This window comes from Nothoprocta perdicaria, unplaced genomic scaffold (genome assembly GCF_003342845.1).
Source record: "Nothoprocta perdicaria isolate Ctin4 unplaced genomic scaffold, notPer1 scaffold_20, whole genome shotgun sequence".
In the NCBI taxonomy this organism is placed as follows: domain Eukaryota; kingdom Metazoa; phylum Chordata; class Aves; order Tinamiformes; family Tinamidae; genus Nothoprocta; species Nothoprocta perdicaria.
In genome coordinates, this window is record NW_020455205.1 from 4,680,693 (window position 1) to 4,695,990 (window position 15,298).

At 42.8% G+C, this 15,298-nt stretch overlaps 1 protein-coding gene across 8 annotated transcripts in view; it reads right to left on the bottom strand.

Moving 5' to 3' along the window:
* Nucleotides 1-7,028, bottom strand: part of EVI5 (ecotropic viral integration site 5) — a 56,406-nt gene extending 49,378 nt beyond the window's left edge. For 3 of the 8 annotated variants that reach the window (XM_026037978.1, XM_026037976.1, XM_026037975.1), the window contains exons 1-3: nt 6,799-7,028; nt 3,516-3,705; nt 645-869 (exon numbers count right to left, since the gene is read on the bottom strand). In XM_026037978.1, coding sequence (XP_025893763.1) covers nt 645-869; nt 3,516-3,705; nt 6,799-6,947 — 564 coding nt within the window. In that variant the 5' untranslated portion in view covers nt 6,948-7,028. Of the gene's footprint in view, nt 1-644; nt 870-1,335; nt 1,443-3,515; nt 3,706-4,572; nt 4,630-6,798 lie in introns of those variants that run through there. The other 5 variants (XM_026037971.1, XM_026037973.1, XM_026037972.1 and 2 more) reach the window with 3 other exon arrangements.
* Nucleotides 7,029-15,298: the final 8,270 nt, after the last annotated feature.

Genomic DNA, 15,298 nt, shown 5'->3' on the forward strand with positions numbered 1-15,298 from the left:
TCACGGGTTCTGCGCAGAGCTGAAGGGATTGCTCATCCCCAGAAGGCTGCTGCTTCCTTTTGAGAGCCAGGGATGTTATTAAGATTTGAAATCCTGCCAACTTTTCTGTTGAAACTATGTGAGATAGATAAAGTCTGTCTTTGCCAGTGGAGGCAATATAAGGAAAAAACACAATTTCACAGTGGTTCTGCACTTGGGCTCTCTGCAACTGCGTTTTACCTAGTACCTGCCATTCTATGCTACCTCACACAGGTTCAAAAATGCCTGAAAGCTCAGTGCCAGCTCTGATTTACAACATCCTCATCTTAGTCAACTCTAATTGAACTTTGTTTACTGCTTCACTTTATAGCACACTGCATTCCATTATTCTGTCAGCAGTTAGCATGACATTATTTAAATGTAAATTGCTAACAAGGTGGTAAGAGGTTTAAAACATTTAAATACTAATAGAGAAATATTTCAAAGCCATCTTTGAAACTGGAGTACAAGTTGGTAGACCATTTCAGTGCCAAGTGAAAGAGTTCCAAAAGAGTTATACGCTTAAACTGATGCAAGTTCAAGATACAGAGGCAAATCATTTTCCAGATCTCTGCTGCTAGCATTCTTGTCAGTGTTTTTTCAAGGATCATGAGATTCTGCCTTACCTTCATTACATTAAATAAAACCTCCTGTCCAAGGCTGTCTTTTTCTTTAAAAAAATCATGTTCAGGGTATGTTCTGGCAATGTCCCTTCTTATTAGTTTCTCACAAGGAGAGGTCATTTTCAAGAGCTCTGAATACTGATCCTTAATGGGCATGCTCTGGGCGCTGCACAGGAGCTGCCACACGATTGCGCGGAAGTGATGGGGTATCCCCTTTCGCACGAGCTCCTGGAGGCGCAGGGAGAAACAGCAGCAAAGACATGAGCATTTCCTACAAGGATAAACACACAGGTCTACAGAGCAGCTTTCAAACAAAACATTGCAACAAATGAAGTTCTTCATTACTTAGAAATGAGTTTATCTCATGCAAAAGAAATTATGCAGCTCATAACATTAACTCTGACTTAATCGGACAGATTATTGGCAGAAGAAAGAAGCCAAAGTCTTTTTTTGGTGGGGGAAGTGGCAAATAAAAATACTTTCTTATGTACAGTAAACTAAATAAACTGAATATTCAAGTAATTTTTTTCAGCTACTCACCTCTCATGGAAAACAATCAAGATTCTTGTCTCATGAAATATTAATGACAATATCCTTATTTTCAAGGAATGGTCATTGCAAGACAGGCAGCAAAACAATCACACAATACTATTACCAAAAGCTATTTGACAGATACAAGTTTGGCCTAATTTACCTGGTGTGTCCTTTTCAAGTTCTCTTAAGTATTTAAAGATTTCAGAAACTACCAATAAAACATTAAATTCATTCCTCATGAATTAACTTCATGTTAAATTTCCTGGACTAGGGAAGAAAAAAAAAAAATCAGGATACAATTCAAGCGATTGATTGCCAAATCAATCTAAGCACCAGACTCCAGAAGCCACAATAACCAGGCATGTGCCAGTTTGTTGGTCATCTTCTCAGAAAGCATAAATAGAAAGGATGCTAGTTTTTTCATCTAGAAATTTGGGGACCTAAGGAAAGAGGGAGAAAGAAGTTCTCAACTACCTCAGCTGCTTTCCACAACTGCTCAAGTTCTGCACCTCTGTAGCACTTAGCTCAATTTTCTGATAGTCCTAAGACCTCCAGCCTTCTTCAGAACCACCTTAATAACCTGATAGCACTACAAACACGTACCCCATCTGCTACTCAGCTATAACTCCCTGCATTATTTCCTGAAATGTTTCTAACTCCAAGATAGCGGCTGTAACATCATCTTTCTATATCTGTGTTGATACAACATGCTGTCGTATCACAAATAACATCAGTCAACTAAACCTCAAGGGCTACTGATAAGGAAGTACTAGAAAGGGGTTTCTTACCTTAAATTACCATGTACCTGCTTGATCAAGTAACAGGGTTAACTCCTCCAGCATTCCTAAAGGAATATCAGGAGTGTCCCAGGAAAAACACACCTAGGAAGCAGCACTAAGGGCATGTTCCTCTACACGGTTTACAGCCTTGAAGTGGGATTTCTGAGATCATCTCTCCATAAATATGGACAGAGGTTTTAAGTAAGTCAGACAAGGATGGAACATATATTACTTCACTTTCCTGCATATATGATGTGCCATAGGTTTAAATACATGTACGTCTAGAACCTCAAAAACTAGCAGATATTTGTGATATCAGCTTAGCACCAGCCTCCTCACCCCAGTCAAAAAGACAGTTCTGCAGCTGAAGTCCCATCTACTGGCAAAACTGGGAAATACATAAGGATACTCTTTCTGCTCGACATGCAGAATAATGAAGTTGAAATAATTCTCATTCTTTCGTCAAAAGTCAACTTGAACAGCAAGGGAAACTGACTAGCAATTTAAGTATTTACTGAATTTTAGTGGAACACTCAAATTATACTCGTTCAACTGTAAAAATGAGTTCAAACACTAAAGAAAATTCAAATGCAGGCAGTTCTAATATGGAATTCTATCTACCTAGCTCTGTTATTAACCTCACTTCTGCTTTCTCTTGCCAGCTTCATGTGACTTTCTTTTCATGGCCTTTTGGGAACACTTTTCCATAAACTGTTTTTGTTGGGCAAGAGGGAAGCCATGAATTCATTTTCTTCCCTTCTTGCTCTCTCCACAACCAAGTCATGCTCTCTCTACAACCGCTTCACATAACAGACACTTCACTTTATCCTTGCTCTGCCTTCCCACAACCTATTCACACACTCTTTGAACTGCTCAAAAGACCTTGAAATTTGTATTCTGCACATAAAATAGCTACAGACTAGTGCCAATAAAGAACCAATGTAGAACAAGCTTGCCTATGAACAAAACCCACATTGCTGCAATCAACAGGCTTCCAAAAACAGATATATTGAAGTGACCTAGATGTATTTTAGTTTGGGTTTAAAATATTGTTGAAATCTACTTCTGTACATGCCCACAACAGACCCAGACTGGACAAACGGGTCCAACTTTGTCTAATCCATCAGAATTCAGCAGCTACATATTCTTATACTTAGTGTCATCCCTGAGGCCAACATACCTGACATGCACCTAGAAACTAAATATTATACAATATAATTAGCTCTAACGAGAATACTTTAGAAAGACAGGGGAAAAAATAGTCATAGCATCCTTATATACAAAGGGCAAGCTGTCATATGCTCTTAAATGCATTTTCAGTACAGAATATAAAATACAACACCATTCTAGCAATATAAAACAAGTCTTCCCTGTATTCAAGGAATTCATCATTAGAAAGAGGCTGAAAAGATTAGGTATTATTCACTGGACAAAACTGAGAAGTCTGATAACTTATATAGGCAGCTCTTAGGGAGCTTCTATTACATATTTGTATCAAAAAAATTAGAAGAGAAAATAGGATCACTTATATCACATTATCTTGTCCTTTAGTGACTTCTACCTTAACTTGTTTTTCTTTCTTTTTCCGTACGTCTTCCCATTCATTTACAATCCTTCCCCAAAGGATCCATGAGTCTTCTTCAAGATGGCTGAGATTACTAGACGCCGATGAACTAGACACAAGAGAAGATCCACTATTTCTTCTTGAGCCATTTACTGATCGCAAAGATTTGCTATCAGTTTCCAAAAGCCTGCAAAGCACAAAAACAAATGACCAGTTTTTCTAATCACATGATTGCATTATTTGTTTAGAAATCAATTCTTCCAAACTCTCAACAAAGAATGCACCCAAAGGTGCAGTGAAGAGTTTCCTCATGATCTCTTTGTACTGAAGTTGAAGAGATGAATTATTCAGGATTTTTCTTTCTTCTTGAGCTCTTGGAATGTTCCCCACAAGCTCTGGGCACAGCCCCTGCTGCCTCCTGCACTGTTGCTCCCCTCAGGAAGCCAGGAACAGCATCCACGTGTCTCACTAGCAGCCTGCCAGGGCCTGCAGTGACCGGGGGCTCTGGGAAAACGACCTGGTCATCCTCAACCAACACTGAGCCCCATAAATCAGCCTCTGCTTTTTAATCAGTTTTAGCTGAGAGCTTGCACGAGGTTTCATGTTCCCACCTATTAGTATTTAGGAAATTTGAAAATAAAACAAAGTAATTAGATCCATGAAAATAATTAAGGTTTCAGCAATATTACGTCATGCTTCTGGAGGAAAAAAATTTAAACAGCAGTAGCTTTTCAACATCAAGTTTTTTCAAGACAGCAGCTTTAATTTAGTTCTTATTAAGGAAACGAGAAATTAGTTTGAGGAGAAGAACTCAAACATTTTCAGTGATTAGAAACCTGGCCTATACCAATCCATAACCAGAATTAGCAGGTCCGAATTCCTTCTCCTCAGTCTGTACATGTGGCAAGAGACTGAATGCAAAGCAGTCAGAGGAAAAATAAGCCCAGATAGAACAGGCAGGTTTCACAACTACAGAACAGTCACTAGCAGTTAGTCACTTCTAGTTTCACAGATTTTTATAGAAGTTAAGCTTATTTATGTAATTTGACCTTACCTGGATAAACTCATTGTCCTTAGATTTGTTAGTAAGAAGTTTCCATTGCAGTGAGTAGTATGCGAGTTCTGTGGTGACTGCCTTCTTTCTCCTAAAACTTTATAAATGATTTACTAATGCCAAACAGCTCTATCAGGACTCTGGACTGAACTACCTCAGTGTACTTAGAGGACTTCCATGTAATTGGATTACAGAATACCTCAGGACACAGTTTGATAAAGTTTGAGTTAGCCCAGTTTCCAGTCTGCTCACCTAACCCATATTCTCCTTACTTGTATAAAGGTCAATAATGAAAATGAAGTTTCAAAAATATCCATTGCTGGTAATTCTTCTGGCAAGCAGAAAAAATAGCCCCCTTTTATTCCTGGTCAACAAAGAGTCACTGCATTAAAATGCCGATTCAGACTGTTCCAGAACTGCCCTGCACGACAGCAGCATCAGATCTCTGTCTCAGGGTACAGTAACACATTTGGTATGAACTATCTAACAGAAAAGCCTCTGATTAGAATTCATACACAATAAAAAAGGGGACTTAAATGAAAAATCTGTTTAAAATCAGGTGGGGAGGAAAAGAATGAGACAAGATTCCACAACAAACTTACTAAATAAAGAAAGCGAGATTGAAAAAGAAACACCAGCAACTCCAGGCTCAAATGCTTACAGCAAGCAAACTAGTCTAACTCCAAGACTTACGATGACAAGGCTAGAAGCAAAAAAGTGTAGCCTAAAAGAGATGCACAGTGCAAAGAACAAGTACTGCTTTTAAACTGCAAGTTAGTCACTCTCCTTTAACAGAGCTGAAAGTTGCCTTTAACCGAACTGAAAGTCTCTGGTCAACTCAAAATCTTTCTTACAGCTTCATTTAATATTATATGTCTTTCTTTAAGTTTTGTTTCACTGCTAGCACTGGGAAAGTTACAGATATTCCCATAGAGATAATACCATAGGGAAAGAGGATAACGCTGTAACAGCACCTGCCATCTTCTCTCAGTCAAGGACTGGGCAGATACAGCATTCACAACAAGTTTCACTGCTGCTGGGCAGAAGGCACAAACACAGGGCAACGAGCCAGCAGAGCCACTTCAGCCCTCCTCCTGCTCAGTCTTCTCCCTCTAGTAGAAGTTTCCACCCTCACAACTGCATCAACAAAACAAAACCTGAGTTCTGCTCAGCTGCCCTGGCGCAAAGTCCAACAAATTATCACGGCAGCTAGAGCAGAAGCGAGTCTGAGCTAAGCTGTCAAACTGTGCACCTCACTGCAGCATGAAAGCAGTCTGCAACCCAAGGCATCACAGCTCTGCAGCTATCTATCTAGTCTAAAGACTACTTGGAGTTCAGGTTCTCCTTTAAAGTTGATCTCTGACGAGCTACTAACATACAGTCACGTAGAACCCCATATTACAAGAAGTCAAATAATTGTTGCCTATCACACCAAAACATTAAACAAGAAATCACGATGAAAAGACAAGGGATTTCCTTATTGTGAAACGGACATTGTGTCACCTTTCACCACCAGGGTTAACAGTGGGAAGCAGCTATTAATTCCTGCAAGCACAGAGGGCTGAGCACTCACCAGGCATTGGGCATCAGAGAAGCTGAGAAGCCTCCTTAATTAGCTATGTCTGTACTAAATAACCTTATTCACAGACTAAATTACAGAATAAAACCAAAGGACTTTGTTTGAGCCCTGAAAATGTGCAAGTACTGAAAGACAGCAGCTCTTGCTTTTAAAACCTCCATCTAGAAAATTTGCCAGCATATCTTAGGAAACAGCTGATGTGCTTAGAGACTCATGAAGCAACCAAGACATGTAGTAGAAAGCAAGAACAGTGGGGAAAAAAAAAGTGGAACAAATAAAGAAATTGGAAATCAAAAATCCTCAGCTTTTCAGATATCTGATAAAGTTATTATAAAGCTGATAAAGCTATGTGAAATTCTCATTCCAGAGAGATTTCATTTCAAGCTGAATATTGAAGTTCATGTGGCTCCAGTGTAAGAGTTTACACTGGAGCCACATGAAAAAGAGGCAGCTATAAACACTCTTGAAAAGCTAGAAGAGAAAAACACTTTTTAGAGTTCCACAAAACAAGAACTTCTAAAAACATAGTTCAGGAACACAAGTTCCCATGGCCTCAAAAATCATAAGATGCTGTTCCATGAAGTCTCTATGCTGAAACTGCAATAACACCTCTCTATGATTTCAGGACTAGTAAATTTTTTATTTACCTGTTCTGTTCTTCAAGCTTAGCCAGTAATTCCAGGTCATCTGGACTCAGCTGTGGTGGTGACGATGGTGATAATGCTGGCGTGGACAGCGTGGTAGAGGAGGATGTAGTGTGCAGTGAGGCCGATGGACTTGCCACCTGACTGGCCATTTGACTGACTCGGTGCGATACCGTGTTCTTCACCCATGAGAGAGTGGAGCTCAGCTTCCCTGCAACCTTGTCTGTCGCCACCTGCAGTAACAGGAACAGAAGCTGCAGCAGTTCTCATTTTTAATCTTCTTTGTGCCCTGCTCTCACTGGTCGGAGACAAGACTTTGAGCATATATAAGCTAACCTCGCTTACGGTTCATGCCTTACAAGGAGTGGGACACTGATTATTTTGACCCAAAGTTGACAGAAGCAATAATGATATTACAGGAGAAACAGGCATGCATGTATGCTCCTGCATGCAGGAGAACATGGTATGCAGCTGTGGCATACACACAAGAAAGGATTGTGAAGAGACAGAGAGAATCCATCCCCCAAATGAACTTCTATAGTGCAGAAATACCACAGATCTAGGATAAATGGAAGCTTCCCATTACAAAAGCAAATAGAAATAAGAGTATATTTTCAAAATCTCTTGATAAACCAAGCAGTAGAGAAGTAGGTAAAACAGCATTCAGTTACTTTACTGATGAACACTGAAGCAGTGGAAATGTAGCAATGAAAATGCTACAAACCATCCAGGTTTCCCCTGGTCATGCAGAAGGGACAGACTGTGGGGTAATTCGGCCCAGACAATTCTGCTTTTTGGCTTCCCTTTCCTCACTGAGGCCTGGAGAAGGGGAACAGCAGCTCCAGGAGGTATTTTTGATGAAGCCTTCACAGGGCCTTCTGCCAGCCACAGAAAATCCAGGAGGCTTCAACCTTGAGCTCTGCACAGAACTCCACGCTTGCCTTGGCCAAGCTTGAAGGAAACTCGGAGCACCTTGAGAGAGCAGCTAGCTGGCTAGCAAAGAGTTAGAAGCTTCCAAAAGAAGGGAAGGTTGAAGGGAAGCCTCCTTTGAAGTAGCATTGCTGACAACATTTATTTTGGCACTTGCTGACTTCCTCAAAGTTGTGAGCTCCTCAGGGGCTGTCACCAGGGGCTGTCACTCTTGCAGTGCAGCTTGTAGAATAGCTGCTAAGATCCAAAAGAGGAAAAAAAATCCCTTCACAAGCCTCTGATAGAGCCTAATTACAGCAGAATTTCAATAGCAAAAAAAGCCCTATCTCAGGGCACTGATTTTCACAGCTGAGGCTGCTGATGGACAGCTCTTATTTGTGTATTTTTAAGGAAATGGGAAGCTTAGCAGCACTCCCACCCACCCAGTCCTTTAAATGTTAAATGAGAAGTTGGGATAGGGAAACTGATTTAGTTTGCTACAGTTGGCTATCTGAAGGAGCTCAATAGCAAAAGAATATAATAAATCTTATCCCCACCAGCTCAAAACAAAAATGCTCAAAAAAAAAAAAAAACACATTGGGTTGTGATACAGAATACCTGTGAGGGAAAATGAAACATCCTTCAGAAGACCTAGATCTGTGGATTGGAAGACACATCCAAGCTTTCTCTCATTATACTGCATACCCCAAAACTGTGGCATTTACAATTTAAAGCAGCAAAATATTTTCTTAAATATTTTCTTTGAGTGGGATACATTTAATAAAATAGAGCTCCCTAAGTGAAAGTGCTTTATTTCATCCGCCTTTTCGTATTCTCTATAATGCTTCATTGTGTCATTGTTTTCTATTTTGTATTCTTCTCTGCTTTCCATCTTCTTTGTGCTTCTTATTTACAGTGTGTTCCCTTAACTCCTCCTCACAACAAATTTCCTTAAACACAATTTCTCTTTTTCTGGGCCAAAGTCATCCTATTGAAACCGTCCTAGAAATCCCAGGCCCACCAAGCAAAGAATTTAAAGAACGAAGCCTTCCAGGAACTAAGCACGTGGTCAGCGCCAGCAGCAGCGGATCTGCAGCGCCAGAGCGCCCAGCTGGCAGCAGAGCCAGCCCGGAGGGATGCGTGTGCCCACCACGTGCCGCCCCCGACACCCAGGGACGGCCGCTGCGGGCCCGACTTGGCCAGGAGCTTCCTCTTGGGCTGCCTTGGTCAGCGCTGCACTTTGCTAAACTGGATCTCACTTGGCAAGCAAGGGTTATAAGTAAAGATGCCAATTATTCTAAGTTCATATATTCTGATGCCCAAATGTTATATTTAAAGCTAGTTTTCCAAATATACTCAAATAAATCATTAGTAATATTGATCCAAGAATTAATAGCATCAATTTAAGGCAGTCTTTATTTTTAGCTGTACTTTACTGGCAACTACACTTGCTACATTTTATTAACATGCTTTTTTTACTTATGCAAGAGCTATGCTAAGAGAATATTTCAGTGCAACTGCAGAGCTCATTCTGATTCAGACAAAACTGTTTCAAAGGGTTATAGGCTGGAGAGCCCCAAGCAGCGATTTCGCACTTGGAGCAAAGTCTCACTCGCCGCCAGCACCTCAGGGGGAACGTGAGGAGAAAACAGGCACCAGCTTCCAAGGCAGTCACTGGAAGCACTAGAGGCAAAGGCTGCAGCAGGGGAAGCCCCAGTAGACATGGGACAGTCCCCCACTAGATACTGGGGGCTCACAAGGAACACTGGAGCAGGTTGCCCAGAGAGCTGATGGAATCTCCATTGCTGAAGATATTCAAGACTGGATGAGGCCTCCATAACCCAAGTCAGCTTTGACGCTGGCTCTGCTCTGTGACACTGGTGGCCAGATAACCCCCCTGGTGCTCCCTTTCAGCTTAAACCTCGCGTGATCCTGTGACACAGCCCTCTAAGTGGTCACTCTAAGCTCAGAAAGCCAGAGGGACACACTGTTTAGGAGTTAAGGATGCTGCCTCCAATATCCAAACGCGCTCATTCTGTAGACATAACCCGTAGCCAAGGAGCAGGCTGGGATGCAACGCGCTGCCGCACTGTGCTGCACAATGGCCCTCCTTCTCCCTGCACGTACCTAAGGGGATTCTTGATGCTCCGAGAGGTCCCAACACAAAGAACAAACCACACAGGTCTCCAGCGGAGCACACAAGGCTCCTTCTATCAGATAAAGGATCTCAGAATTTCTGAAAGATTTGTTGTTGGTTACTTTGTCTTTTATTCAGCGTCATAACACTAACATTCAAAACGCACATGGAGGCTACAAGTCCAGCAGTGCTGCTTTACGTGGTGAAGCAAAATATGGCAGGGCCAAGCATAATATGAAAGTCTAACACTCATTGTAACTAGTTGCAGCTTTCAATATAATTAGAATTTTATTTCTACATTCGTTATCTGAAGGATATTACTGTACTTATTTGCCAAAAACTGTAATTACATGTTAAGAATCTTGAGTATTAATAAAATCATCTTTTAACAATTTTGAGAAGCACATTAACACTATGATGTTTGGACATCATTTTGCACAAAAAAAAGGTTAGAGGTTTCAAAAGCTTAAATTTAGCATATGCAGTATTTCACTCAGTCAACATCTTCTCTGTGTTGTCATGAGGGGATACGTTACTGCTGCTTCACTCTGACTAAAATAGCATTATGATAAAGACAACTCATGCATCTCACTTGATGAGCTGACTGATTATTTTCTCAAAGTCTTTAAACTGCTTAAACTATGACAAGCAATGCAATTATTCCAAAAATAGATGCTGACAGAACCTGGGCTGATCTTAAAAACACAACAAATACAATTGCCATATACAGCAGGTTATAAAAGTCACCCATTGTGTTTTAAGCAATCTCGCATATAAATATCAGAAATACAGTGATTTAGAATACCAGTGTGCGACAAAGTAACAGTCTACTTTCATCCCTTAAAAGCAAAGCAAGGAGAAAGAGCTGTGGTGGAAAAGTAAATCCAGAAGGGCAGGCTGGGTCACACTCCGTGCAAGACTCCCTGTCCAAAGGAGGAGGTTTGGAAGGGGGCACGGAGAAATCAAGAACGTTACTACATTTAGAGTCATCCAGCAACAGCTCACTAGGCATTAAGGGTTTAATACAAATGTGCACAGAAACAAATACTGCATGCTGAGAATGCAAGGAAAAGATTCCAGTTCTGGGGTGCAGCTGGATCACGGTGATGATCTAGTGAGCTGGCCTTTCTCACAGCAGCTCAGAGCTGTTCTCCGATACCAGGCAGGAAAGGAAAGAAGAATTTCCTAATGACAGCCTGAGCACACGAACACCCGCAGTAAGCAGCCTGCATAGTCTTACAAAAAGCTGTTTCAACGTCAGAAGTCTCGCAGTGAAGTCTGCATTAAAAAATCATGAAGAATCCCTTTGGGGAAACAACCACGATGTCATCCAGGGCCGAGGCCAAACCAAGAAAAAACGTGCAGATAGAAAGCTGCTCAAACCTACATCCCTTTTGCCAGGCTTTTCCATCATTTTCTACAGATCTAACAGCAGCTCTCATCTCAGCTTGTCAGCATCAGTGAAGACTCAGACCCAGATTACATAAACACATTCAGGTATCCGCTTTCCACTCATTTCTCCAAATAAGGTCAGAGGACAGGAAAGGATTTTTTCCATTTCATCACTTCACCTACGCTAGCTTCTGCATTCACCCTCAACGACAAGTTTACACCGAGATCATCACTGGAGTCTGAAACTGGGAGCCCCTTTCCAGGGGACACCCCTCCACACACACACACACACACAGTTACCAGGGGTAGCCAAGTGAACAGGGGAAGATGCAGCCTTGGCCACAGCCCCCTGCACACCCTGCTGCACTGGTGCCCTCCCGGGCCGCTTGTCCCTGAGCCGCTAGCGCGGCAGCAGCCGGCATCCTTATGCTCCTCAGCCTGCGGCAGCGAGGGCAACCGGCCGCCCCCGCGGTCCCGCTGCGCTCCGGTAGAAGAAAAAAATGCCACCATTTGACTAGAGTGACCATCGTCCATTTCAGAAAAAACTGCCAACCAACCAAGCACATGCACTGAAGCAAAAACACCATTAAAGCCTTTCTCTAAATTTTACTTTTCTGCTTGTCCCTCATGCTCTAGCCTCCCTAACATTGTTGCTAGCCAGGTTCCTCCAAGAAAACAGCCAGGGCTCAACTGGCTATTTAGCAACCCAAATACATTAGGATAAAAACAGGCAAACATATAGAAATACAGTTTACTGGAAGTTTAGATCTGTATTGCAGAAGCAAAAGACAACTTGGTCACATATTTTCAAATACCATGCCATAATTTCTGAAGGTAACTGATTGAATGGAGAAGGGAAAATATTGAGAAAAATACTATCTAGGAAGCTAAATCGGTAAGTTTAAAAGGCTCACCTATCTGGCAACCTGAAATGCACCATTCCACACAATCTTTAGTTTAATATACTGACAAACTAAGCATTTTAAGTTCAGGTTTTCCATTTGTTTATAGAGGCTACATATGTGCACGTGTCACTGTCTACGAGCTGGAATCACAGTGTCCATCTCATCTTCACCGAGGTGTCTATGGCTCTCCCTCCCAAGGGGCTTAGGAAATGAAGCTTGATGAAGAAAGACAAGAGGGGCGTGAGGTGGCACCTTCACAATATGATTGCTTTTTCCCTAAAGTAATCAGCAAAAAGGTCAATTTTCTATCTATTATACTCAAATGTCAAACTACTTTCTAAACAACTGGTTAGTAATTAGTTTACTTGCAAGTTAAAAATTCATTATAACCTTTAGCTCATGATATATTACAAGAAAAAGAGGTAAAGGCTTTAAAAGTGAGGAATGTAATCAATTTAGTGATTGCAAAGCAGACAAGCGTCACTCAGCAATTCCCTATGAGCATCAGATTTATACATAGAGGCAAACACGGACAGTCTCCTCATCTAAGGAGACACATGCCATGATCCATGACTCTTCTACAATATTCAAGTTTGCCCACTGACTTACTTCCATGATCTTCACAGACATTTACAGTACAATTTCAAGGAAATCTCGTTTTTCTGCAGTAGGAAGGTCTTCCTCTGCACAACTGAAGCAAGGACCATCTTCCTGTAAGCTTGTGTAAGCACAGCACTTGGAGAAAACTCCTTTCTCAAATAATGACAGAACAGGAAGGAGGCGGCTCTCTAGAGGGATGACATGGTTATGTATCACCAGATGAAATCAATTGTTTTGATTCTTTTGACCACTGATTCTTACATTTTCATTTGGCAATCAGGACAACCTCCCCTTCCCAGCACCTGCACAGAGAGCTTCAGGCATACCCCAAGAAGTTTCATCTCTAACAGAAAAACAAAAACTCCATTTTGCTTAATGAACATTGGTCTTCGCTCTGGTGTTCAAATAACATTGAAGCTGGAGTTCATTTTACAATGTCTAGAAATAGGCTGCTGTTAAAATTATGTATAAGCGGGAATACCACAAAGGGAACAGATTTAAAACTAACTTCTAGGTAATATCACTGCGAAGTCCTTGCAGAAAGTAGTCACTCAACAAACAGAGCTCTCAGTTTTTGAATGTGGTTTAAAATGAGTGCCAGCAGCTTTACTCTTTCATAAAGAAAATCATAGTTAGTCATGTTCTCTCCTACCACCCTACTGGAGCACCATCAACTTGCAGCAACAGCGAGTCACTGCTGCAAGATCAGCCCCCATGCCACTCTGAAGAAACTGAGGAAAAAATAAAGATACACAGCTGGTACAACATAAGATGCCAGCAAGTCAGAATGATTGTGATAATTATGTGGCTTATATGATATTTCAGAAAACAAACAAGAACATATTACAGTGTTCTCCTGTACTTCAAATCCTGTACTTTTATCTTGAAAATTCAGTCATACTGCTTTAAAAAAAGTTGCAAATCTTCATTAGCACATTTTGCAGTGGAACCCATTATAACCACTTACTACCCAATCATTAAGCTTTTTTTTTTTTTTGAATAAAACTGTACAAGTAAAAATAAACTGAAATTTACTGTAAGACAGTATAGATTAGAGAAGATAAGTATTTTAAGAACAGAACTCAAAAGACAAGTAAAACTTGTTCAGACAAGAGAAGATATCTGGTAGTGGCTCTTGGCTCCTTTTCAAGTTGGAAACTAATCCAAAGAGACTGAATGTCCACAGTCATTTTACAACATCTTTTCTACAGCCCCAAAACAAACCCACACCAGTATGGTGTTTCAGTCCCAAATACGCAGCAATTGCCTCACTAGGACCCAAAGATTATTTTTAAGAAAAACTAGCAAATAAAATTGGCATTTGTAGAGCCAGAAATAACTAATATGAGGACCACTACCAACATGTCCAAAAGGAAATCACAGCCTCACTGCTGGAAGGCTGCAACAGGCTCCACATTCCTGATCCCCGGCCAAGGACCACTTCGTTGCTGACCACACTGGCTCCAGAGGTCACAGGAAAAAGTGGCATTAACTAAAGAAAACCTGAATAAAAAGGCAGGATCCACTAAATGGCTTCTGCCTCCACCTCGCGAGCACGCAGCTGCTGCTCTACCGTGTGCACATGCAGCGGAGACAGGTCACGAACGCGGGCGGAGCGGAGCTAGGCAAGGCAAGTCTCCCCGCATCCAGAGCGAGCCTCCCTCCTTGGTGCCAGTGCCATTTATTCCCATGGCCACGCTCTCCAGCGGACAAGGAGGTTGTCTTTTTGTTTAACTACACACACTCAAGCCAACAGGGCTTCACTGGAAGCAAAGCAGCATTCCCTGTTTAAATCAATCCAAAATGTCACGGCAGTTACCGCTGGTACAAACAGCTATGGCCGGGCATGCTGGGGCAATTCAGCCGCCATCTGCGAAGAGATGGTATATTCAAGAACTCAGAGAACTCAGCTAACAGCTCCAAATTATAAGCTACTAGAAGAAATTGCAGAAAGCAGGACCTATTTTTTAATCAGGCCTTAGAAAGCCAAACTCGGGCGTAATGGAGACAAACAGCGGGAAAGAGAAGCATTGACGCAGCGAGGACTTGCTTCCTTTATTGCCCGGCTTCCCAGCAGGGCGGCCGACAGGGCCGTGCCTTGCTCCTCGAGGCAGGAGTCCGACAGGGCGGGCGCAGCGCGGAGCGCCCGGCCCTGCTGCGGCAGCGGCCGCCGCCGCTCCCGCCCTGCCCGCACACCCGCGGCCCCCGCTCCGCCTCCCGCTCCGGGCACTGCGGCCGAGCACGGGGAACACGCGTGAGACCCCGCTCACGGCCCGGGAAACGCGGAGCTCTGCGGCCGCGACCGCAGGAAAGGGGCCGGAGCGCGGCGCGCGGCGCTCGGGGCGGCCACCTCCCCGTCAGCCCCGCGGGCAGGGCAGACGCGCCCGCACGGAGCCCCGCGCAGCGAGCGCTGCCGAGACGGGTCAGAGAGGGGCCATTTCCGACGTGCTCCCGCGGGAGCGCAGCTCCTCCCCGCGCCTTTGTGCGCGGCCGCGGAGGCCGGAGGGCAGGCGCTGCCGGGCGGCCCGCGGCGCCGGCAGGGGAAGCCCGCACGGCCTCG